This window comes from Perca fluviatilis, chromosome 11 (genome assembly GCF_010015445.1).
Source record: "Perca fluviatilis chromosome 11, GENO_Pfluv_1.0, whole genome shotgun sequence".
Taxonomy (NCBI): Eukaryota; Metazoa; Chordata; class Actinopteri; order Perciformes; family Percidae; genus Perca; species Perca fluviatilis.
In genome coordinates this window covers 20,373,205-20,398,992 of record NC_053122.1, presented here as the reverse complement: position 1 = coordinate 20,398,992, position 25,788 = coordinate 20,373,205, and the positions used below count along the sequence as shown (strand labels likewise).

Genomic DNA, 25,788 nt, shown 5'->3' with positions numbered 1-25,788 from the left:
CCAAAATGAATGGAATGTCAGTGGAATGCTAATGGGGGTGATGGCTTGTTTGCATCAAAATGGCGCCATAGGAGCTACGTGTTCCGAGGAGAAGCTTACCCCATTGGTTGCTAGCTGTTTAAAAGCCACTACAGTGCTTCGTGCAGCTGTCGTGGTGCTCCATCAGGTCAGTGGTAGTTGGTGGTTCAGTTACACCAGAATAGGTGACTGTGCGCTGGGTACAGAGCACCACGAGCTGCCGGTCTAATTACTTTTTTTTCATGAGGAACAAAAGTGTTGGGTTTCAGTTGTCAATTTTGATGATAAATTCCTGTTGATTGAAAAATATTTAAATAAGAGTTAAGATATCGAATACCTTTGGTGTGAGTCTTCTGGGTAACACTTTACTTTAAGTTTTCTACATAAGAGTGACATGACACTGTCATGAATACATGACACTCACATGACACTGTAATGACACAGTCATGACACATGAACCCTAACCCTAACCCTAACCATAACGTGTCATGACAAAACCGAATGACACTCTAATGATCATACCTGTCCACACAAACAGCATATTGCACACAATATAATTGTCAATTCATGAACACTACGGAGTCCCAATAAGGTGTTCAGGTCGGTCATATGAATCTCGTCATATAAGACTGTGACTGTACACAGAGAATAAAGACCGGCCATTCTCATAATCAGGACAGCCACATGACAGCGCTGCTGCCTGATGCATGACTGTCTCTCTGTCGCCCACTATCCTCACCCAAACTAATGATGACCTTTGATTCCCTAAAGATGTCAGGAGATGGGATAAAAAAAAAAAATGCAAACGCACCCAATTAATTTAGGGTGAAGAGGACTGGAACGTTGGAGCGCGTCATGCTGCTGGAGTGAATGGTGAGGTGCTCCAGGAAAGACAAGGCTCAGTATAATTAGGATTCAGGAGGCCCATTGTCAAAGATAATTAAAGCTGACAGGCACTGTGGAGAAGAGAAGAGAGCAGGAAACACCTTCAAACTACATGCTTCATTTTAACACACTTTCTACATATTCTTTCAAAGTCTATACCCCTCTCACACTCACACACACACACACACACACACACATACACACTCCACTACCATCCATCATCCCAGCCTGATTGGATAATGCAAACTAGGCAATAAAATATATGACAGATTAATAGATGCAGTTTCTACATGTTCAACATATTGAGCCTGAAATCAAGCTGCACAACAATATTTGAGGTGACAGTTCCCAAACATATGTGTGACATCTGAGGAGCAACCCGACTCCTTATTGCTAGTGGAAATTGAGAGGTTTTCAATCTTTTTTCAGCCACAAACACCTTACAACATAGATAATATACTGGGGATTCCCTCATGCATGTCCCCTTGGAATAATTTGACCTAACCTAGTTTTTACACTATATTCTTAGTTATGTGAAAGAACAACAAAAAAGAACATATTAGAAAGATGTTAAGACATGCATTAAACATATTTGCAGATTCTAAATTATAGATTTGTATATATAATATAAAAAAATACAAATGTTGATGATATGATAATTTAAATGAATGAATCTGAAGACATTTCACTGACTCCCTGGTAGAGTGCCATGGACCCCACTATAAGAATCACTGGTCCACATGACTTGACTAACTATGAGTTCAGCCTATCCCAATGAGAATGAATCCATACATTGTTTAGTGAATATTGGACATACATGAATGAGTTGGCCTGAAACACCACTCTAAATAAACGCTTATGGAATGGGCACAGTGTGTTAATTTCTTGACTTACTTTTGTAATAAAAACACTTAGTACCATTTCAATCAGGAGAGACTTCGTTGCAGATATGCAAAGATGTCTACGTATGCATGATATGAAATGTACAGTCTTTGGAGATTAGACTCCATCGTTATGAAATGATATATTTTTTAAAAGGGGTAGAAAGCCAAAAAATAATCCCCCAATGGAGGTGTGAGGGGCCCGAAGACCGAACCGGGGAGCCGACGGCAGTGACCTGCCGGAGGAGGAGGAACCAGGAGCCGTGCATGATGAAGACCGGAGGAGCAAAGGGTCGTGCTCTTAGCCTGAAATGACAACTGCGCAGCAGAGAGAGACAGGTTTAAAACAGGGATGTCATGCTGCGATTGGCTCGTGAAATTCATGGCCACTTCTGATTGGTTAAAAGAAAAGTGAACCCCTCTAACAACTGTTCAGTTTAGAGAGAGAGAAGTGATTAAGTTTAGAAGTCTTCCTGAAAGAATTTACGCTGAGCTCCATATGAGAGAAAAGTGAAGCCAAGTGACTCACTGTCAGTTACACCGCAATATTAATCACAAGTTTGCTAAAATTACACTTTGATATTGGTCATAGCAGACCAAACAAGGCAGTAGCAGCAACATCCCTGGGTGAAAGGAGTTGAGCAAGGGTGTGTTTTTTATTGCTTATGAATTAAGAGGAAACGTGTCATTTTTCTGTCAAACATTACATTCAGTAAACCTGAACCTGTTCTCTTAAATGAGTAACATTTTACGAATGAACTATTCCAGTAAATGAATGCAGAGATGTAAAATGACTACTCACTGTATGTTTATGTTGCATAAGCTGAGGCTAAAAAGGGTTTTAAGTTGTCTTTTCAAATATAGGACAGACAAAAGTATGAAGATATGAAGAAATGTGAAAAAATGTTCATGGTTAAAAAGGAAAATGACCTATTTGTCAGAACTCTAAACAAATCTGATAGCTCTTTCCAAAAAAAACAAGACATAATATTGAAGGTTACATTTATTTTCATTCTCCAAAATCCTTTCTGAATCGTTATGCAAATAGGGACTTTTCTGCATGTTCTCCCAGTCAAGTACTGCCTGCAGGAATGCAATATTTTAACCAGTTGTACACATTCTAAAAGATTTAAAGCTTCATCACCTTTTTCTTCAATTGTACCTTTTTATTTCATCTTGGTATTCACATAGACAATCTATCTGTCATAGTCACAAATACACAGACCTACTACATATATTCTTCAAAGTTAAAACCATATTTTCATACCAAGCTTCCCACACACCTCTGAATTAATCTCTTCATTTCCAGTTTTCTTTTGTTTGCTAACACAAAACAGTGCCTTGTGTACCATCTGCGAATGTCCAAATGAGATAGCTGTAGAGGCTGAAGTGCATCATCACAGAGACCACCAGAGCCGCCGTAGGTAGAAAAGGCACTTATTAGTGACAGATGAATTCTGATTGGCAGAGTTCTTTTTGTTGTGGTTGGCGGGTTCCTCCCTTGGTAATAAGAGGAAGAGATTGGGCAATTTAAGAATACTGCTGTGTGAATTTCTGGTGGAACTCCTTGACTTTGTTCAGCAGGATCGTCAGCTTGTCTGTCGGTGGCAAGATAGTCATTCTGGGAGGGACGGGGGGGGAGAAAAGAAAGACAAACATTACTGGTGTAACTGAGTGATTTAGTAACAGCAGATGTCTTGGCTTAGAGTTGAATATTATTATGGATGTTGAAGAATCGCTTAAAAATCATCTTGTAAAGTAATTCAATAACTAAAGAGTGTCTTCCATCAAACCCTTTTCAGACATGGAATATGTAACATTGATGAGTTCCCTTTTTGACATTCTGACTTACAGGTGACTTTTACGTCAATGTTCCTTATAGCTTCATTCAGATATGACTTACGGATATGATTTACAGAAAGAGCCACGATGCACGCGCAATATTTCAACCATGCAGTTGGCAATGAACCAAATTATACTTTTTTTTAAATTTTGTAACCTCTGTGACTTTTACATAACCCAGGCGCTCATTCAAAGTGAGAACAACATACTAAATTGCGGTCAGATTTACATTAAGAGATAGATGTCTGAAAGGGGCTTCAATGTCAAACTTACTTTTATTTTACAACAAGCTCAGACACTTTGGCCAAGGGCTTTTTAGTCACAAAAGAAACTAGAGCTGAAACAATCAATCAATCAATCAATCAATCAATCAATCAATCAATCAATCAATCAATCAATCAATCGTCAGAATACTTTTGATAATCAGGAAATCTTGAGGAATGCAATTCAACTAAATAACTAGATATATTTGGGGTTTGGACTGTTGGTTAGACAAATAAAGCAATTTAAATCAACTCGGGCACGAGGGAACTGTGACCGGTATTTTTCATTATTTTCTGACATTTTTAAAAGATCAAAAAATTAAATGTTAATCCAAAAATAATCGTCAGATAATACTAACAGTTGTTAGTTGCAATTCTAGAATAGATAAATATTAGAGATATACTTATTTTATATATACAGTCTATAATTGGTCTGTACCTGAAGTGGTAGGTTCCATCTGTCTGACCAAAGCCACTTCCAGGTACGAGGCAGATCCCCGTCTCCTCCAGCATCTTCATGCAGTAAAACATATCTGGCTCCTGACCTTTATCCTAACAGAAAGGGAATGACACATTAAAGCACCATGGGAGGCTTAATATTCTGCTGGCATGAGATTACTTCAAGTATTTGTTTAAAAATGTATAGCAGTATATATACACAAGTGCAGCCAATAGTAGTCGACCACTGTAGCTACATGTCCAACACAACACTGACATTCTTAACATTTTCTTATTTGTAGAAAATCGAATCCCTTTAAAGCAGAATCGGACCAAATGAAAAGCAGAAACAGTTAATTGAGCTTTTTTTTGGTAACAGTCCATTCCTGTTCTTCCAACATCAAAACGGGTAATCACAAATATACAGTGCTTATATTTCTGAGGAAAAAAAAACTCCTCAAAAGCTCTTTAAGTTAATTCATTTTTACTGTGTTAATAACTGTATTCAACAATTTCATGGTTTTATCTTCACAGGTGCCCTTCAGAGTTCAAAACATTTTCTTCAGTGGTACAAAGGTAACTTAAGATTGAAAAAGATGGAGTACTATTTGAGGTACAATAAATCTGAAGTGTCTCATCTCCTCTGGATCAAAAGCTTTTGCAAAACTGCTTTTTTTATTTTATTTTTTAAAAATCAGTTTTCAAATGTCTCAGCCTTAGAAGTAGCTGAGTATTGACATCAAGAACAAGCTCAATAAACTGCACATAAGTTCTATTCAAACTGCCAAAGGTAATGCTGTGTGTAGTCAAAGAAGCTCTGTCTTCATGTGTTGTTTTGGGGAATAACATAGCCAAAAACTAAGCAATGCTAAGACTGTGTGTGTGATCAAGATGGTGAGCAAGTCACTGGGATTTATCAGGTGTCAGTGGGTCAGCTGTACTCTAACCTTATCCTCTGTAAGGCAAATCTGATTCTCAGTGGCTCGACTCATCAGCCCTCCCTGAAATTCCTACTGAACAGTCAACCTCGGGACAGATTTGAAAACACAAGCTATTGGAAATCATTTGTTTCATTTAGCAAACAGGGTGGTGAATGCCCAGTGTACTGAACCTGGCTAAATAGTTATTTAATCTAGCATAGTGTAGAGTATGAGAGGTTGGTCTTCTGTACAAGTGGAACATGAGTAATGAGAGGCTATTAAGGCCATGGAGAAACATAATAATAATAATAGGACCAAATGATTAATCGATTAGTGATAGATGAGTAGAAAAGCTTGAACTGTAACATCCATTTACTCCTCATCAATGTAATTTCCTTGGAGCACCAACAACTTCAATCATTGAAACTTTTATAAGAGTAGACATACCATGGCCTCTTGGATGGCCTTTTCAGGGATGGTTATACGAGGGAAGGAGTACATAGCGCCCTGAACAGGATTACAGCTGATGCCTTGAATAGTATTCAGAACCTGCTCTGTGAGCTTGGCCTTCTCTGCTAAGGCACTTAAGGTGACTGTGCGCTCCTGGGTGTGGGAGAGAGAATAGAGGAAACACAGAATAGAGAGGACAGAGAGAACAGAAAGTAAACCAAAGAGATGTTATCAAGACTCTCCGGTTCTCTGGTGATATTTCTTCTTTTTCGATCCTAAAGCAAATGACAACAAATGACCCATTATGGAAAGGGTTATGTTTCAGTACCATTAAGTCATCCCCTGCCTCAGCCTCCTTTTTCTTATGCTAATTAGCTATTTTATATATTTGTTTCTGTATTTATAATTTATTTCTTATTTATGTTTAATATGTTTGTTGTGTATGTATGCACCATTCACCAAGGCAAATGACTTACTGTGGCAATTAACCCTTATCTGATTGCGATTCTGATTATTTTATTAGTTGGAAGTGAAGCGATGGCCAACTGTGTCGCAGGCCTTTTCTAACAAAGTTTTCTGCTAAAAACTTCTCCAGACTTCTGTAAGCTCCACGAGACATATGAATGGTAATGCCAGATATTTTACCATAAGTGTAAACAGCGACCATATGAATGCCATGAGGTAAACAAAGCAAGATCATTTGATAAAAAGATGTATGAGGGGGTTTCATAAGTCACTTATGCTACTATAAAAAGATTTTCAAAAAGAAGCTTTGTGCATGGTGTAACTCACGATGCGACACTATTGTGATACATTACAAACAAGTCAGTCAGTCAAAATAATCTTAAAAATGAACAACAGGAATGACAGACTTATTTTTCATAGAACAGTAGTATAATGGGATATAACAGGAATTACTGCATATTGACTGTATTCAGTTTTACAGAGATTTGAGATAAAACAGTGCAACAGTAACAAAATGCATACAGTCGAGGCCATGTTTAACATAGAAACATGTACATGTACCAGACATTTTTTTTTAAAAGTCAAGCAGCCATAAACCATCAAAAGGTTGAACTAGCACCTTAATTATCACAGTATTTCAGATGTTGTGAGTGTGTTAAAATTGCTTAAGAGAAAACTCAGAGTCCATTAAAGCAAAAAATAAATAAATAAATCACTAGGTAAAATCCACAATCAATAGCAGTGTACTGATTGTGTATTGCAAAGATAATGAATAATGATACTGGTGTCAGTGTATAAATCAATATCAAATCAAAATCAAACCCCTTCTGCTTATGGGCTGTAGAGTGTGTACCTTGATAAAGTTGTCGTGCGAGGGTTCCCCAGGCTGAGGGGGGTTGACCACCAGGTCCATTAGAGCCTGTCCAGGGACAGGAGGACACAGACGGACAGACACAAGCTTGGTCAGCTGGGCCTTCACCTCATCGTCCATGTTGATGATCTCCATGTAGCCTCCACGGAAGCCACACCTGAGAGGGAGAGAAAACATTAGGATGCAACACAAAAAAAAACAATGTAAGAAAGAAAACAACAGAAAAAGACAGAATGAGAGCAAGTTACAACTAGTTTTTTGTTTTGTTTGACAGATTTATCCCAGCATGTAGTAGAGTAGAATTGCTTACTCTCCCATGTAACATTTGGAGGTGGAGTGGAAAGATACCAGTTCCACTGTATCAGAGTACTCTGGCCCCATTTCAAACAGAACCTTCTTAAAAGAGTGGAACTGGCAACCTTCAGCATACACATTGTCCTGGTACACCTGGGAGATGAAGACAGAATGACACCAGGTACAGAAAAACAATAACGCAGGCAGATGTTCAAAGAGATGCGGAGAGACGGTACCTCATCAGCCATGAGGAGGAGACGTTCATTTGCTGCAAATCGGATTACGTCCTCAATGCACTGTCTGCTCTGAACCTGACCTGTGAACATGAAGGAGGAGTTAAGGGGAAAGGTTTGAAGTGGTGGTTAGCCAGGCAGTTATGTCCATTTACTGCCATCTAGTGGCTCTTCTTTCAGTAGTGCATGGAATGTGTGGCTACAGAGATACAAAATGATGTGTGCAACTCATGGAAAAAGTATCTCATTTTTTCATTCTTGGGCCTTCTGGTGGACCCAATAGTTTCAGGTTGCACGGCAACGTCCCATTAATTCCAGCCAATTACATTTTATTCCTGTCTCCATCTCTGTAAACTATCCAAGAATTGCCCCCAATAATCTATTGGTCTTTAAAATTAAGGCCAAATTGTCTCTGACTACATTGTGTGGTAAACTGACCCCAAAAAAACTTGACTCAAAGTGTTAAGGCTTTTAACCACATCTTGCAGTCTTCCTCGGTGGATAGAGGTTTTTAATTATTTTTATTACTGTTTCCAAAGTGAAAAATTTAAATTTTCCGCTTAACTGCTTAATCATTTAAAATTTGAAGAATACGTACATTAGATAATGCAAAAAGACCTGAAACCTAATTTGACACTTTCACTTTCAAGTCGTTTTTAATTGTCTATCTCCTTAAACTTATACTTGATTATCAAGAGTGCTGAACAAGATGATTTAATATGTAGAAATACTAACAATCTAGTCACTTCAACAAAAAGAAATAAAGGAAACTTCACCGGTGGGGTTTCCAGGGTTGATGACGCACAGCGCTCGGGGGTTGCAGTGGCGCCGGGCTTCATCCAGGGCGCGCTGCAGCTCGCTGATGTCCATACTCCAGCACTTCTCCTCATTAAGGTAATAGTTGATCTGCACGGCGCCCAATTCAGCCAACGCAGCAGAGTACAGGGGATACTGAGGTATGGAGATCATGACGCCTGTACGGGTCGCACCCTCGCCACACACCAGCAGCTTCAGAATGGTCTTATGGTGCAGGATAGGGAGTATAAGAAAGATATGTCAGCTGTATATTTTAGAATTATATATACACACATTGTAGCTTTGTCTGACACTTTATAGGCGTACAAATTTGAGTTAAAGATCGGAAAAGGAAAAGAGCATTGCTCTGCATCTATGTTTTGGCATTAAACCGTCATAACAGCATGCAGTCAGTTCTCTTTTTAAAGAACACATCATGCACTCAGTTTGATGATGGTTTGGAGTTCCCTCAAGAGGATATTGCAGGAAATGGTCGACAAGATAGAAAATACAAAACATTACTGCTATACAAAAGTGTGCTTCATTTTTCTGTTGTAACTCATCAGGACTCTGTAAACTACTTGAATTGAAACAGTATGAACAGGGAACATCATTCTTAACCCTCATGTTGTCCTCGGGTCAAATTTGACCCGTTTTTTTTATATAAAAAATATGGGACGCTGAAATAAGCAGCGAAAATGTTGGAAAAAAAGTGACAAAATGTTGGGAAAAGTGACAAAACGTTCAGAAAATCGTAAAACAATGTTGGAAAAAGCGACAAAGTCAGAAAAAGTGACAAAAACATCTGGAAAAAAAAAGCTATAAAAACGCTGAGAAGGGACAACAAAAGTAAGGTTTTTTTCGCTGTTGACGGGAAGACAACACAAGGGTTAAACTCATAGACAACCTAGTACAAGGGGTTGTGAGTATGTTATACCAGCTTTTTAAAAGGTCACGAGCCACATTTCTTTGTTGATTCTTGTTGATCTTAAATAAATGCTACTTTTGCTCTCGCAGGCGTTTATTTTCCTGCTAGTTGCAGCTTGTGTGATGTGTCCTTTAAAGACAGTTAACCCACTCATGAAGGGTTCACTCCAAAATACATTTGTTTTGTCGGTTCAAGATTGTTAATAAATTACAGACGTGCTCAAATTTGTTGGTACCCCTCCACAAAAAATTAAGAATGCACAATTTTCTCTGAAATAACTTAACTGACAAAAGTAATTGGCATCCACCATTGTTTATTACATATTTAATACAAATCAGACTTTGCTTTTGATTTTTTATTCAACATAATATTGTAAATAAGAAAACAAATGAAAATGGCATGGCCAAAAATGATGAGACCGCTAACCTAATATTTTGTTGCACAACCTTTAGAGGCAATCACTGCAATCAAACGTTTTCTGTAGCTCTCAATGAGACTTCTGCACCTGTTAACAGGTAGTTTGGCCCACTCTTCCGGAGCAAACTGTTCCAGCTGTCTCAGGTTTGATGGGTGCCTTCTCCAGACTGCAAGTTTCAGCTCTTTCCACAGATGTTCGATAGGATTCAGATCAGGACTCAGAAGGCCACTTCAGAATAGTCCAAGGTTTTGTTCTTATCCATTCTTGGGTGTTTTAGCTGTGTGTTTTGGGTCATTATCCTGTTCGAGGACCCATGACCTGCGACTGAGACCGAGCTTTCTGACACTGGGCAGTACGTTTCGTTCCAGAATGCTTTGATAGTCTTGAGATTTCATTGTGCCCTGCACAGATTCAAGGCACCCTGTGCCAGGCGCAGCAAAGCAGCCCCAAATCATAACCGAGCCTCCTCCATGTTTCACTGTGGGTATGGTGTTCTTTTCTTTGAAAGCTTAATTTTTTTGACTCATTAAAAAACGTTTTGACTCATCTGTCCAAAGGACATTCTCCCAGAAGGATTGTGGCTTGTCAATATGCATTTTAGCAAATTCCAGTATGGCTTTTTTATGTTTTTCTTTCATAAGTGGAGTCCTCCTGGGTCTTCTTCCATGGAGCCCACTTTCGCTCAAAAAGCGACGGATGGTGCGATCAGAAACTGACGTACCTTCACCTTGGAGTTCAGCTTGCATCTCTTTGGCAGTTATCCTTGGTTCTTTTTCTACCATTCGCACTATCCTTCTGTTCTGCTTGGAGATGGTCTTGTAGCCTTTACCTTTTCCATGCTTGTCTATTATTTTCCTTTCTGATCTCCTCAGACAACTCTCTCCTTTGCTTTCTCTGGTCCATGTTCAGTGTGGCGCACACAATGATACCAAACAGCACAGTGACTACTTTTCTCCATTTAGGCTGAATGACTGATTACAAGATTGGAGACATGTGTGATACTAATTAAAGAAACTAATTAGTTTGAAATATCACTATAATCCAGTTATTTATTATCTTTTCTAAGGGGTACCAACAAATGTGTCCAGGCCACTTTAGAATATCTTTGTAGAATAAGCAATAATTCATCTCTTTTCACAGCTTCTTTGCTTTATTCTATGGCATACCAAAGGCATGCAAGTATACATGATAAAATAGCTTTCAATTTCATCACTTTTCAGGAGGAATGAAGCATTATTTCAATGAGCTGTAAGGGTACCAACAAATTTGAGCACGTCTGTACCTTACAAAATGATTGAGACATCTGGTAACTTTTAACTTACAAAACACACATGATCAAAAGTACAATAGAGACACAAAGTCAGTTTGAAAGATGAGGTGTTTTGTACCACAATGCCGTCGCTGGCTCCTGTGGTGAGATAAATGTCGTCTGGGTCGCAGGGCACACCGCCATCTCTTCGCTCAATGTAGCAGGCCACATCCTGACGCACAGAGTCTATGCCCTGACTGGCCGTGTAGGAACCTGAGGGAGATTTAGATGGAGACAATGCAAGCTGCTATGACAACTTTAATCTTTAATATAACAAGCCAAACCAGCAGAAAGCTGCATTTAACACAAAGAGAAAGGTGATAATTAGCAACTGGGGTTACACAAGGCTCATTGTGCTAGTGCAGAAAACCAACGCACCCATACTGTTCCCTCCACAGGACTGCAGAATGCGGCGTGCTCTACTTTTAGCATCCTCTGGGAATGTGCTGTCATTCAGCAGTTCGGGGTAGGAGCACAGCGCCAAGACCTTGAAACAAAGAGAGGTGTGAGGATGAAGGGTGGAGGGGACAATATGCAAAACCCTGCACAGATTACTGCATAAGACAGGACAAAAAAAATGTTTGAAAAAGTACACCAACTTCATTAAGGAGGAGGAAATCTGTTTCATAGACACAGACAAAGTCAGAAGTGAGGTGCTAAATTTAGATAAGAGGTAGGGGTAAGGTTTAGGAGCAGACCTGTCGGAAGAAAGTGATTGGCTGCTGGCCCATAGCATGAGCGTCACCAATGTTGGCCTTGATGACCTCCGAAAAGGGCTTCTTCATTCCCTGCAGAGCGTTAACACAACAAAAAGAAATGATTATACATCTGAAGAATGGACAAAAGTGTAAACAACAATGAGAGAATTTTTTCACTTCGTACACAAGAAATGTGACTGCCCATTACCAAAGCAGACTAGAATTGTCAACGAGAACGGGGTTGGCTGAGAACAGCCGCTGCACTTGAACACCTTTGACACTGCGCCCACACACAGGCTTAAACACATACATACGTTTTCTATAAACAGTCATGCCACAAGAGGCTGAGAGCCCAGCAGCTGCTGAGTGTACAGCGGGTTTGGTGGTTTACTAATAACCACTTTGTGGGATAGATTAGATTGGCTGTTGCTTGGACTGAACCAGTGACTTCCCTGCAGGTTCATAAAGATATGGTGGAAATTAAAATATCCACCAAGCTTAGGTGCTCAATTAACTATGAGCTACCACTTCTGTATCATGTCCGAAAGGTTAGCCTGTCTGGACTCCAGACTCAACGCTACTCCTACATCCAGGCCAAAGTAAAGTGCCTCCAAACAGGCAGGTTTACCTTTATATTAGCAAAACACTGTTTAGGTACATTACAGCACAGTTCAAATTCAAACGTTTGTAATTTTAGGTAAATTCTCATTTGATTTAATCAATCAAATCGGTAATAAAACAAATGTAGTTCTTCTTCAGGAGGAGAGCACAATTTAAATATAGCCTGTGACAAGACAAGGAGCAAGAACAAACACACACACACACACACACACACACACACACACACACACACACACACACAATTTAAATGCGTTAGTAGTTGTATTGTGTGCATTTATGAAATTATGTTGTGTAAGTGTGTGCCATAAATGCCCCAATAACAATTCACTTTCATGATTACTCAGGAAAGCTAATGTAAGGTGTCAATGGTTCATTCGCTACACTTTTTTTCCATTCCTCTTACACGCACTTTAGTGTATTTGCAACAGTCTTGATGCAGATAGTAGGTACAAACATGGGAACTAAGTTTTGACCTGTGCAAACTACCTTATCGTACTGATAGCATTGTCCTTCTGACACACAAACACAGAGACACACATTACCCAGAGACTTTTAACCTCCTTAGTGTGGCCTGAAACAGAACTGGACATATCACTGCAGCAAGCAGTAAACAAGGTCAAAAATAATTAGGATAATATACTGTATTACCAAAATAAAGGTATTCATTTACTGCCTTCCAGGCCAATAATATAATGTTTCTGAAAGATGATCTCTTGAGCAACTGAGACCACTGACAGACGACAAACAGCAATGCAGGCAAACACGTGCACAAACAAACACGCACACACACACGCTGTTAACACCAGATGTTAGGTACGGCATGACACTGCAGAAAAGCCACAGCTGGAACCTCATGCTGACACCCTGTGGAAATCAAAACAACCTGTTTGTTTGGCTTGTCCAATCCAGTTCAGATGATTGCTTTAGTCTCCGGCTCTCTCATTGGTCACACGTTAGAGGCGTCTCTCAGTCTGTACCAATAACATTATACCGGGAGAATAACACCCCTAGGTCAAAAGTACCGCCCATTCATTATGGGGATCTTTTAGAAACACACTGACCCCTGCTCCTGAGAAAAGACTCGAAAGGCCAGTGGCTTTTTGTCCGCCATCGCTGATAAAACTGTCCAGCAAACAATACAGAAGGTAAAACTGCGCTCTTGATGTAAATCTCAGGCAGTCTTTATTTTTACTCCCAAGGCTCGACCAAGAAAACATTTCATTAATGACGTAAAACAGTAAAAGTAATTGTAAATAACGTTGTGACTTAAACTGATACATGTTTAACTTAATCATAAACTATATAAAAAATAAAAAATTTCAAGTTCTGAGTAAGCAAAGACTAAATACACTCATTATTTGTACAATGGAAAACATTTTTGGAGATTTGCATTTTGCCTTTTATTCTGTCAGAATATGTGGAATATGTGGTGCATCTATGGTCTGTCCCCATAGCGACAGTCAGAAAGGTCCCCATTCACTGGCAGCTCATTAGGACAAACACAGAACACAATGTAATAACTGCATGTGAAGCCTTTATTTGTGCACTTGTTAACTGGTGCATAAAGATGGCTCAAAGTCTGTCTTGTTTCCATTCAGTGTTCGGAAAATCTAACAAAATAAATATATTGTATACAACAAGAAAAAGGCCGCACTTGTACTGCAAATGAAGAGCAAAGACCTCAGTTCCAAAAAACAAGGTGTGTGTAGGAAACTGGAGTAGGGTATCACAGTGTGCGTTCGTGTGTGTGTGTGTGTGTGTGTGTGTGTGTGTGTGTGTGTGTATATGTTTCATTCATAGATGAAAGCGAGAATAGCACTGTGACCCATTTCCCAAAGAAATGCAACACCATCAAAACCACAAGGGGGGAGTTCGTAAAATGAAGGGGAACCTGTTTTTGACAAAAGAACAACAGTAAAAAAAAAAGTCTAAAAGTTGGGAGGACTGTGATTTAGGGTACATTTTTACCTTCTGGCTGGGTGCTGTACTATTGAAAAGACTGGCAGCGGGCCAGTCTGCAGTAAAAAAAACAAAACCAAGAAATTGCAGTGCTTCCCCTGTCCTAGATAGAAATGTGATGAATACAAGTTATTTAGCAGTTGTAAGAGGTATTGTAATTGACTAGATTTTACAAGCTGAATCCACCAGCAATTTATTATGCTTTTTGAACATGCAAATATCAATTTGATCACGCCTGATCAAACTCTAAGAAAATAAGTATCCTATAAAGAGAGAGGGGGTCAGCTGCGGACAAGCATTGGTTAAAGCAAACAGAACATAAAATCTTTGGTGCCCCTGTCATTACAGTCCCTGCTGGCCCTTTCACCTGTGCAAGAACCTGTTTGCAATACTCATCCCTTCCTGAGCAAAGCACTCAAAGTTTTCACACCACACTGCACTCGGTACAATAACAGCTGGTTGCCACATCACCATAAACTGTGTGAGAGGAAGGAATCGAATATAGCTTAAAAACAAACAAAAAGAAATGCACAAATGGTTTGTATAATGCCAACAAGCTGGAACTGGCCTATATAGCTTGGATAAAAACAAATCAAATACAATGGATTTAGAAGAGCTGACTTAAAATGCTACAAGAGCTGAGAGCCTATTTTCTACTCTTCAGAGGAACAGTCACTACAAAGATAACACTATGTTTTTTTGCCCAGTTGTTAAAAAGGTACAATCGTGGACAGTTCAGCCAAGTTGGGACATATTGAACATTGAGGAATATCAGAGGTAAAGTGAGGCATCATGTATGTGCATAGGTCAGACAGCGACACTGTGGACCTTAACCTCTCACTGAGGATCTTCCCAGAAGCAACTGTGATTTAGAGATAGCTGCTTAAAAACAAGTTATACATTAACATCATACTAGACTAATGACTTTCTGACAGGAATTACTGACTACCTGATGGACTTTGATTAGACGGTGTGTAATCAGCACAGCAATTGATAACACACAGAGTTCACTTTTGGGATAATGTTTAGATGGTAATAGTGAGAGTATAACCAGGAAGGGAAACCTGCTGTTCTGCAATTAGGTCTCCTGAAAAGACGCTGACTTAATTCATACTCAGCCAAAAAGCACAACCATTAACCATCAGCAAATGTGCTTACAGAGCACCCTTTAAATTGAATCAAATCAGCTATGTATCATAAGGTTTTTCTTTAAAAGACCAAGTAACAGTTAAAGTTCAAAGAGATTCAAACGAATATGAACGGATCATTATGGCAAGTCCAGACTTGTCTTCCGTTTTCAATTCAGTTCAATGGCTTTTAGGTGGAGTACCAAATGTCTTCTGATATTGGGCACACAATTATTTGGATCTACAACAAGGTACACAACTTTTTTACCACAGTCTGACAGATACAAGGAGCCTATAGCCTAATTGATTTAATGAAATACAGAAAGCAGATGAGTGGGGCTTTCAATAAGAGAGTAGACACAAAGTATGGTCCATAGAGGATTGTTTTGGTATGAACAGAGGACAGACGGCCTGTACAAACCTCAGAAAGCTCCCTCTCCAGCTCCACAGCCCGCAGCACGATGGGCCCGCGCACGGCGTACTCCACCTTCTTCACCGTGGGGTTCATGGTGTCGATGGTCAACACCTTGGCCCGGGACAGCACTCCATTCTCGGACATCTTCTCTTTGGGGAGCCCACGCCGAGTCGCGCTCAGACTCGATAAAGCTCTGCCGGGAGAGGATGACGACAGAGTTGGAGATGTGAGTTTTCGGACTCTGGGACCACCACCGGCTAACAATTCGTTTGGCCCCCGGCTTAAAAGCGGGACGTTTCGGTGTGACAGCAACTGCAACCGTGTGGCCGACATGTTACAACGGCCTTCTTTCAACAAAGTTGGGTAGCTTTTAAAGCCTCTGCGGTGCACAGCGACTTGCACCACGGCGGATGCTTCACTCGAAAGGAGGGAAATCAAAGTTGTGCATGCGGCGTCTCCGCGCTGCTTAAAATGTTAAGCCTTTAGACCTTTGGACCGTTCATAAGTCACAGTACAAGTGCGGCTTAGACCAAATTAATTAAAGTTTCTAAAAGACCCGGCTGCATCCACCGACGCACACTGGCTACGCGTTCGACTCTGAAAAGATTTGGGTATGATCGCTCCCTGCACACATGGCAACACCACAGGCAGCGAGCGCAGGCTATCCCTCCCCTTTGTGTGGTTTCACGTCAACAGTCATCCCACCCCCCTCTCCTCCGTTCGGTTATGTTATGTTACGCACCGTACGGCTGTCAATCAGGGTCGGTTCTCCGGTTACCGAGCTGAAACAGCTTTGGACTGCAGACGTGGTTTAGAGGGATATCAGCGAACTGGGTGCAGCTTCCAACTTTGTCTTGAGCTCCCTGCACCTCACTTTTTTTTGTCCCGGGTGCTCATGCGTTTTGGGTGGAGACTTTGAAGGTTTCTTGGTGCAAGAATGCCCCTCCTATTTGGACTGAAGCCCACTTTCCTCTATCTGCTAAGGTGGTTTAATGCAAATTCCTTTGACAAAATCTGTAATAATTCTGCAATCACAATAATTAGAAACATGCTATAAACAAAGGAACTTAAATACACAAAATGAGCATGCAGAGCAGAGCATCTAAAATTAGAAACTACATACATACATTCTTACTGAACCTCAGTGTGACTTCTAGTAAAACTATGTATTTACACTGAAAGTAGGACTGCAATACATTTCTTGGAATTAGCAGTGCAGGTACAAACAACACAAAACACTGGGATTATCATGAGATGAAGTATTTGTTCAATAAGGGTGTATTTTGTCAATAGTCACTGCCACTATAATTATAGTATTATGTGGTGGGGAATACAGATAGTTTTGCATAAGTATGAGATTAGAGCAGACTTTCTGGCAGATGCTTTTAATTTTTTATTTTCTTATAGTTGAATACACTTCTTAACTCCATCAAGTGTCTGCCTCATAACTGTTAAGAAAATGTCTGATATTAAAAAAAAGTTACTAGCTATCTTTGGCAAGCAGTTTCAGTTCACATACTAATATTAAAACTGCCTTTTGGTTCAACCAGTAGAGAAAACATTAAAGGAGTGATAGAATGATTATATAGGGTATTTCACACTGTTCCTTAAGGTCTCCCAATGGAGTATGCAACATTGGTTGGGCTGAAAATGGCCTGGTTGATATTTGATTGGCCCTTATGCATCCCTGTGTTTTGGACCTATTTGTAACAAGAGCTATTCTTCCAAATATGGTATGCTCATGAATATTTAGATGAGCTGCTCGCTGATTGGTTGAGCGATTCCCCATACACACACACACACATTAGAGACGTGACAGAATCTCATATTCCAGACACTGCAATGTTTCGTTACCAAATTCACTTCTGAGACTTTTTTTATGCGAGAAATCAACTATATAAAGCTCAAATATGGGCCGTTTCACAAAGATTGGCTAGCTAGCTACACTTTCGGCATAACTATAGTATATTTACAGTTTGAATTTCATCACGGCATGTATATTACAGATTCCCCAAGGTCTTACAAAGCTTAGCTAACACTTGTCCGATTTCGGTTTTCAATTTAATGCATTTTTGTGAATTTCAGAGGTCTCGTTAGGAGGAGGCTAGCTATCTCTCATTGATGGACTCCAGCTCACCGCGGGCTCCATCAATGAGACTCGCGGACAAGAGGCGTTTATTTCCCCGATCATTTGTTTAAATAACTCAACACACATATCAATTATAAGATTAACTGGAACCTGCGGTAAGAGATTGCGGGCGTAACAAGCTCGCTGACCGCGCTCTCAGTCACACACCGGCCATTTAGCAGGAAGAGGGGAGGGAGAACAGCGAGCTGCAGGCCCTGGAGCTCTGTCAGGGCAGCAGCGTTTGGTAGTCCAGTCACCCAGAAAGGGTGAGTTTGCGCAGGTATTGAGCACCGCGAGCTGCCGGCCATGACGGAGCTCAATCGAGCTCACAGCAGGCCTTGGTCTGTGAAGGAGGACAGGCAGGGCGGCGATGTAGCAACCCAGGCAGCACCGGCTGCTGAACTCCGACACACAGTCGGCCCATATTTGAGTTTTACATAGTTGATTTCTTGCATAAAAAAGTTTCAGAAGTGAATTTTGTAATGGAATAGCAGAGATCTGCGCAACCTAGATTCAGAAGACTACCTGATCTCAGGTCAGTTGTGTAGCAACATGTAAATGTTGGGGCGTGACCGTTCTCTTAATACATCCGTGGGCGTGACAAAAGGTACAGGTCCTGGGATGCTGACGTCAACTTCTAGCTTTGTTGAGATTCGCCCGTTTTCAGCGGCAGTTTGAAAATACGAGATTTAGTAAAGGGATGTCAATGGGATTTTGAGCGTCGTTATTCAACTATGACAGCAATCTATCACCCCTTTAAGGATGCACCGATTGATCGGCCGCCGATATTCAGTAATTATATGCGATCTGGTGATCAGCAGTAATGCTTTCTATTCGCAGATTAAGCTTCTGTTTTTTTTACTTTGTATGTTAATCGATGCACATAATGTTGAACCAAAGTTCACAAGCATGAGTTCCAATTGGACACTTATATTAGCTGTAACATTATGCTGTTAGCAACATGTGCTGAGGTTAGCACAACAAGCGGATTACCGAGCGAGTCAGTCAATAAGGCACTTGAAGACAAGATTGACTTTTTGTGATCCTTAATATCGTAATATACTGTATAATCATGCACAGCACGTAGATAATGTATAGTTGTTTTCATAAATGTTTGTAGGGGGTGGCATCTGTTTACCAGTGCCTGGACTTTTTTTCTTCCCTTCTCCATCAGATTTTACCGTTTTAAACTTTTTACCCAAGCGAAACAAGGTAAGCAGGGAAACACTTTTGCAGGCACAGTTCAACAGCTCCTCACAAGATGGCACCCCCCTACCAAAATTCAATACAGCCTGACAGCAACTTCACATTCACTATAGTTTAGGTTACGCTGCCACCTGGTGGAGATCCTAATACACTACCATCAGTTAAACTTACACTGTTGTACAGCTATACCAACTGTTATAACAAAACAATCCTATCGGCTGTTTATCAATCGATATGGCTCATTGACGATCGGCAACTGGCATTGGCGTTAAAAAAAAAAAACACACGAACGCGGCATCTCTAAACTTTATCATTATCACATTAGCATAAGGAAAAATGTTAAATGACTCACTCGATGATACAAAGACCCACATAAATCAACTATATTTAGGAATAAAACCACAAGAAAATGACGCCAAATGTTTCAAAATGCCAAAACAACAAACTTATTGGGCACTTATTTATCCCAGTGTAACATTTTCACGTCTCTTATACATTGGGAAATAGGCTACAGTGCAATCTTAGTGATAATGTTAGTATTTATTCAGTAAGTCTAACCAGCTTGCATTACTGTGACAGGGACAGCCTTGAAGCCAGTGAAGTAAGACACAAATGTGCAAGAGTGAATTAACTCTTGAATGCAAAACAAAGCTCAAAGCAGTTCACTTTGATATGACATCAAATGTGTCATCAGTAGGCCTATTCAATTCTTGAGCAGTAGTTTGGTGAAAATACCCAGTGAGACCATTAACAGTGATATCCTTTTCTATTGTGCATCTCTTACCAGTGGTTTGTTAATCATTGTACAAAAGATAGATAGAAGCTGATTTGTATGCCTCTAGATCGGTTAGTCAACATATATGTGTTTGTCATTAATATAAGCAAAATCTAAATTCACATTAGAATGATTTACCTGTAATTTAATATAGTATTAGGTCAACGATGTTGAGTTTACCAAAAATAAAGATGTAACAATGTAAACTTAAAAAAAAAACTTAAAACCCAGTGGCTGCAACTATATCAGAGAGAGTCTGTGTGGCCACCGTACGCAGTGCAAAGGTGGGCACTGACAGTGGTATGAGCAGGAAGAGCTGGTGCTGTGGTGTCTGAAGTCCATAGCTTTTGCATTCTTCTGTAACTAGATAGCATTGTAGCGGCTGGTGGGAGAATCCAAGCACAAAGTCTTCAGTGTTGCCTCTCTGAGCCCTCTCCTCTGGCAAGGCACACAAAATCTCCTCCTGGGTGAAGTAGCGTGTCGTGCTGAAGATGTAGAAGAGCTTCAGTAGCTCCCAGCAGCGGGCCTTGGAGGGTAAAAGAGGGTCACCGAGCAGGTGATTAGTGGAAGTCCGCACACAGGAGACGGAGCGTCGCGTTTCACGGTTGATGAGAAGAAGTGCCAGCACATCTGGGCGCAGGGATACAGATCCTGGTAAGCAGCGCTCTCCAACAGCCAGACAGTCTCTCAGGGTCTCCACCAGGGGTGTCCAGAAACGACCCACCAGTCCACTCTCGGCTCTGTGCAGGGACGGGGTTGGGCCGCACAGCACACACACATCTGCGCCAGGGAGCAGCTGGAAGCGGAGCAGGCGGTGGGCCACGGTGGGGCTGCCCTGAGGAAGGAAAACTGGGTAATCACAAGAGGCTGATCCAGCGGCTGAGAAGGACCGCAACAAAGCAGAAAGCAGCACAACCTCCTGCGGTGCCAGGCGCCACCACTTCTCAGTTGCTGCAGCTATCCGTCCATGGACGATGAGGCAGCTAAATTCGCTGTCTGCAGCCTGGGCAAAGCCATCCACGGCCTCTTGAAGAAGAGTGGGGTTTGGAGGCAGCAGTGAATCAGCGCAGTACGTCAGGTTACCCATGATGCCCTCTTGTCTCTCCTCCAACAGCTGATCAATGAGGCTGAAGCAGGATCGCAAGTCCCTCTTCAGCCTCTCAACATTCCTGACATTGGTCAGCTCATCCTGCCCCAACACCAGCACCATGCAGCTCCACACATTCTCCAGGAGCCGTTGTAAACGGACCTGCTCCTCTTTGCTGCTGCACGCACCACCTTGTTCACCTCCGCTCACAGCGATGAGCATCACACTGTCCTGGAAAACTCTCCACACCACTTTACCCCCACCTTCAGTCTCGCAGCAAGACAACACCACTCCCTGACCACCCCCGAACATGTGGACACCATTCAGGGAGCCGATGACAGAGAAGGGCAGCTGTTTGGAGCCTCCCCTTGTGAAAAGAGGAACCCCACTGCTGGCTGTGAGGCAAATGAGCTGCGTCGACCCATGCTGGAGCATAATCATGCTAGCTGTGGTTCACTCTCGTATGCACTCTTGTATTGTTTTCAGCTGCAGCGGATTACTGAGCCAGTCAACTAACGGTCTTCATTGAGCCGATTGTACAATGACAAAAGCTGACAACAGCTAACAATTTTATGGTTCTAGCGTTAACGTTAGCTACATCAGTAAGGATGAGCACCTTGTTTAGCCGTTAGCATCACGTAACGTTAAACCATTCCCCTGCAGGTGGCTGAAACCGGGTACAAACAACGGCGAGACAAGAGATACCATGCAGCAAGCATATCTATAATGCCTGCACATGACATATCGGCGCTCATTAACCACTTGCTTTTGTTAGCTTATCGTATTTGACATGCTAAGTTAACAAAATGAGTTACCGTCGTTTCCACAGTAACGTTGTCCCATAATTCATTCTTCACAATGGTGAGGAGAGGACGGTTTCATTCGGCTGGTCGAGCTGCAGTTATGATTTACGAGCTGTGGTGTAACCGCTGAAGGAGCGGGACGAGAAGACCGACCTGGGTTCAGCCCATAGGTTCAGCCCCCGGAGTTCATGGATCGGACGTCCGTTGGTTCACTTCTCGCGAGAGCCAAACCAATCGCTTTCGGATGATCCCATAGGTGTATATATCTATGGGATGATCCCATTGACATATGGATGATCCATAGACAGGAGAAAGGGATGATCACGAGCTCACTAGCGGATGACGATGCGATACTGTTTTCTCAATATTCGAGGACTTGATTACTGGTATTTTATCATTAATTGATGCATGTTGTATGACTGTGTGCTTCATATAAGTACTAAGTTACATATGCATTAGTATACCGACAAAATCTACAATTGATATTTTAATTAATAGACATCTTGTTTTGACCATATTGTACTTTAGAATTTTGAGGTACTTTGTACTCTACTTAAGTGTTTCCATTTTATGATACTGTATACTTCTACTCTATGGAGCCGTGTTCAATATTTAGTAAAAAATTACGAAATAATCACAAGCATACATAGAATATAGCTACACAGCAAAAAAGCGATACATTGTGGGGGGATAATTAATCTCAGTATGAAATCTTATTTCATCGTTTTGAACGGTTTTACAGAGTACATCTTTAATTCAGTGTTTTCAGAATGCCCTTTTCGAAGTCTGTTTTCAATTTAGTGTTATTTTCCCAAAAGACCTTTATTCAAATCAATTCATTTCAAGTCACTTTTCCTCGTCACTTATACTTAATACTACAGTTTTATTTAACGGATTATGCTCATGTACTTTTAAATGCAATTTAGAATGCAAGTTAGTTATGGGCCCTTTTCACTTGTCATGAAAGGAAAAGGCGCAGGTGTTACTCATAACACTAGTAACAGCTCTATTCAAGTGTCCCAGACAGTAAGCCATGACAGTGTGAAAGTCCCCAGCACGTACAATACCGGGACCCTGACACTGAAGCAGCTAAATGGAATTCGGCCATCGTTCCTACTGTGACATGTCAAAATGTCTTCTGTGAAAAAGGCCTATTAAGTATATTTTACAAAGTAGAAATACTTACTTCTTCCACCACTGCTCATGATTCCCTACAACCCAGTTTTTGTAATAAATGTTTTTCTAACATTACACTGGCTGTGTAGCAGTGGATCACAAACTGATTAGGCAGCTGGGCCCAAAAATAGTTTTTAAATCTCTCTTCTTTGTTTTGTATTGAAATATAAAACTTAAGAAAATGCATTTCATTTCCATTTCATAATCTATACATCACCTGCTACTGTTGCCTCTAGAATACTAAATACTTCTGACAGCATAATGTGGCCACTTATGTCTATCATGCAATGTTGTCAAATAATTTGCGGGGGAGAAAAAAAAAAGCTGAAAATGCCAATCAATAAAACATTGGAGTAGTAAAGAATGTTTTTTTTAATTCATTAAATACAAAAAAGTCCAGAACAGTGATGACTAAAATAGAACAATAGAAAAGGCACGATTATTTCCTCGAAAATCACACTGTGCCATTAAAAATAAAACTGTCTCCTTTCTTCTACTGTGGCTGAAAATAGATGGTCATCTTCCTGACATGATTCCAATGTGTTCTACACTCGAGAGATCCCGTGGCAGTAAAATGGCTTGGCATGAGGAGCAGTGTTGAGGTCAACTTTTCCCTGTAGCATCAAAATGAAGGCCTGCAGGACAAAAAAAAAATAAAAACAAGGGCACAAATAGAAAATAGATCAGGTTGAGGATTGGATTACCAAACATCCATATTGTTCCCAAGTTAGTAGCATGTGTTTCATAATTTTGTAGGAAACAATGTTGTGCTTACATGTAGACAGCAAAGAAGTACATTATGCTGGAGTCATCTGAGAAGTTTCTATAGATGTCCCCCCCCCCGTGAAATTTGTTTTACAAAAAACTTTCAGTCACTGTTTTATTGTGGAATAGTGAATTTTATTTCACTGAAACACTGAATTTCGAGATGCACATAAGGGAACACTTTTCTTTTTCAAAATGCAATTAAGGAATTTCTAACCAGCACATCAGCTACTCTTCAGACCTTTTCAAAAATCACGAAAACTGCATGTGCTGTATGTACAGTATGTACAAGTGTGTGCCTGAATGGGAAAACAAGGTGGCGGACTCACCAATGAATGCAGTGGTTTCACAAGAAGGAGCAGACCTTCTGTGGCCTGAAAGGGTTGGTGCTGGAGGACACACCAGTGAGCAGAGGGTCCTGCAAGGCATTCTGAATGCAAAACTGTTGAAGGTCTGCAGCTGCCTGGGAGACCTGGTGACAAAAGAGGAACCACAATGTAGAGATGTTCCGATACCGATACCAGTATCGGCTCCGATACTGCCTAAAATGCTGGTATCGGTAAGTACTGGAGTTTATGCACCGACGTAATAAAGCCCTAAAGAAAATCTACGTTAAAGTAGTTCTTTTTCTGTTATAACTGACTGTCAAACTGGATAATAAAAGAAAGTTCTACGGCATTCATTGTTTGTGTTTGTTCATGTTTCACAAAGAGTTTAACCTGAGCCAGACAGACAACAAAGATAGAAATCATATCACATCCATACAGGGGATAGTAGTATACAGTTGTTAAAACATAATAAAATATATGACACACTGATATTGGATCGGTACCGGCCGATACGCAAGTTCAGGTATCGGAATCGGTATAGGGAAGCAAAAAAACGTATCGGACCATCTCTACCACAATGTAAACCATGACATAGGGTTGTATTAAGAGTCTTTAAAAGACTGGTTAAAAAGGGACAGTCCATTGATTTTACACCTGGACTCAGCCACTGAAAGCAGTTGTATAATGTCTTCTGTGGATCGGGAGGGAGCTTTTCAAAGTCTGAAAATAACCCTGATGACAGCATCAGGAATTACATTTACATTATGGAAATTGTAGGAAGTGTTTATTAAGCTTGACTGAGCATATCTAGGGATCCTGCTGCTTCCATTAGACTTTTTTTTAACCCTTCCCTTGTGAGTCCTCTAATTATAAAGGAAAACTATTGTAATATCCGAATATTCAAAACCAACCTTCTGGATTCATAATCTTGAGTACACCCACATTATCTGTCGGTTTAAATCGTATTACTTGGTTCAATTGATCTAGTCAATCGACTTCTCAAAGTTGTCTTGTTAGTTGGCTCTGTACCTTTATTTTACGAAATGAAAAGGTATCTGCAATGTATGCATTATCTGGTGAAAATAATGAGGGGGGAAATGGCTTTTGACTTCTGAAAAGTAATGGCGTTAAAGAGGGTTATTAAGCAGGTTAATGTTCAAGTAGCTAACGTTAGAAAACATTTAAGTTCATCGTTTTAACGTTACTTTAAGGTAACGTCAACTTGACGTTACAACCCGGGTCTGGTAATCTTTATATTCAGATTCTGTGACAAGCTAAAAGGTCTCGACATTATCTACTCGGTCAGATGTTTAGTGATTAATCTCAACAATGTAGCAGGCTTAAATACTTCCCTTCGGTCCAAGAAACGCCCTGCTACGCCTGTTGACTAGCGGCTAACTTTAGCGGCTAGCCTCCGGCACCAGCTAGCGTTGTTAGCGATTGACATTTCCCGCTCCGTTATTTGGCAGAAAAACAATAAGCACATAAATTACCTTCACTCTGTTAATGCTCGCCTCGAAACGGAGCTGCTGTACGACTTTTTTCATAGCTACAAGATTAGAGGATCCCGACATTCTCGATGTGTTTTTGTGAAAAATAAACGCAGGGCGGTGGGGTGGGATTCTGGGCTGGATGCTGAGACAAAAGCAAAGATGATGACATCCGGATTCCGGTTGGTTGTACAAAACT

General features: G+C 40.7%; 3 protein-coding genes across 7 annotated transcripts; all 3 read right to left on the bottom strand.

The window, feature by feature from the left end:
* Positions 1 to 2,774: 2,774 nt before the first annotated feature.
* gpt (glutamic--pyruvic transaminase) lies at positions 2,775 to 22,018 on the bottom strand. 4 transcript variants are annotated; one of them, XM_039814896.1, is made up of 12 exons: positions 21,842 to 22,018; positions 15,837 to 16,023; positions 11,709 to 11,798; positions 11,389 to 11,497; positions 11,090 to 11,223; positions 8,337 to 8,580; positions 7,564 to 7,643; positions 7,344 to 7,480; positions 7,016 to 7,190; positions 5,695 to 5,850; positions 4,329 to 4,441; positions 3,270 to 3,405 (listed from the first exon to the last, which is right to left on the bottom strand). In XM_039814896.1, exons 1-12 carry the CDS (start codon positions 21,874 to 21,876, stop codon positions 3,315 to 3,317), a joined length of 1,551 nt encoding a protein of 516 aa, XP_039670830.1. In that variant the 5' UTR covers positions 21,877 to 22,018; the 3' UTR covers positions 3,270 to 3,314. The 4 variants fall into 4 exon arrangements, with proteins under 4 accessions (XP_039670829.1, XP_039670830.1, XP_039670831.1 ...); XM_039814897.1 differs by lacking the exon at positions 21,842 to 22,018 and adding an exon at positions 16,573 to 16,714; XM_039814895.1 differs by lacking the exon at positions 21,842 to 22,018 and having other exon boundaries at positions 2,775 to 3,405; positions 15,837 to 16,491.
* Positions 19,686 to 21,835, bottom strand: fuz (fuzzy planar cell polarity protein). The gene has a single exon (XM_039814900.1). It carries the CDS (start codon positions 21,465 to 21,467, stop codon positions 20,160 to 20,162), a length of 1,308 nt encoding a protein of 435 aa, XP_039670834.1. The 5' UTR covers positions 21,468 to 21,835; the 3' UTR covers positions 19,686 to 20,159.
* Positions 22,019 to 23,359: 1,341 nt separating the features above from the next.
* Positions 23,360 to 25,766, bottom strand: LOC120567833 (guanine nucleotide-binding protein G(I)/G(S)/G(O) subunit gamma-5-like). Of its 2 annotated transcripts, XR_005640618.1 has the most exons (4): positions 25,593 to 25,758; positions 24,100 to 24,242; positions 23,781 to 23,828; positions 23,360 to 23,640 (listed from the first exon to the last, which is right to left on the bottom strand). XR_005640618.1 is itself a non-coding variant. In XM_039814901.1 (3 exons), the coding sequence occupies exons 1-2, from the start codon at positions 25,671 to 25,673 to the stop codon at positions 24,117 to 24,119; spliced, it is 207 nt and encodes a 68-aa protein (XP_039670835.1). In that variant the 5' UTR covers positions 25,674 to 25,766; the 3' UTR covers positions 23,360 to 23,640; positions 24,100 to 24,116. The 2 variants fall into 2 exon arrangements, 1 of the variants encoding a protein (XP_039670835.1); XM_039814901.1 differs by lacking the exon at positions 23,781 to 23,828 and having other exon boundaries at positions 25,593 to 25,766.
* Between the last annotated feature and the right edge of the window lie 22 nt (positions 25,767 to 25,788).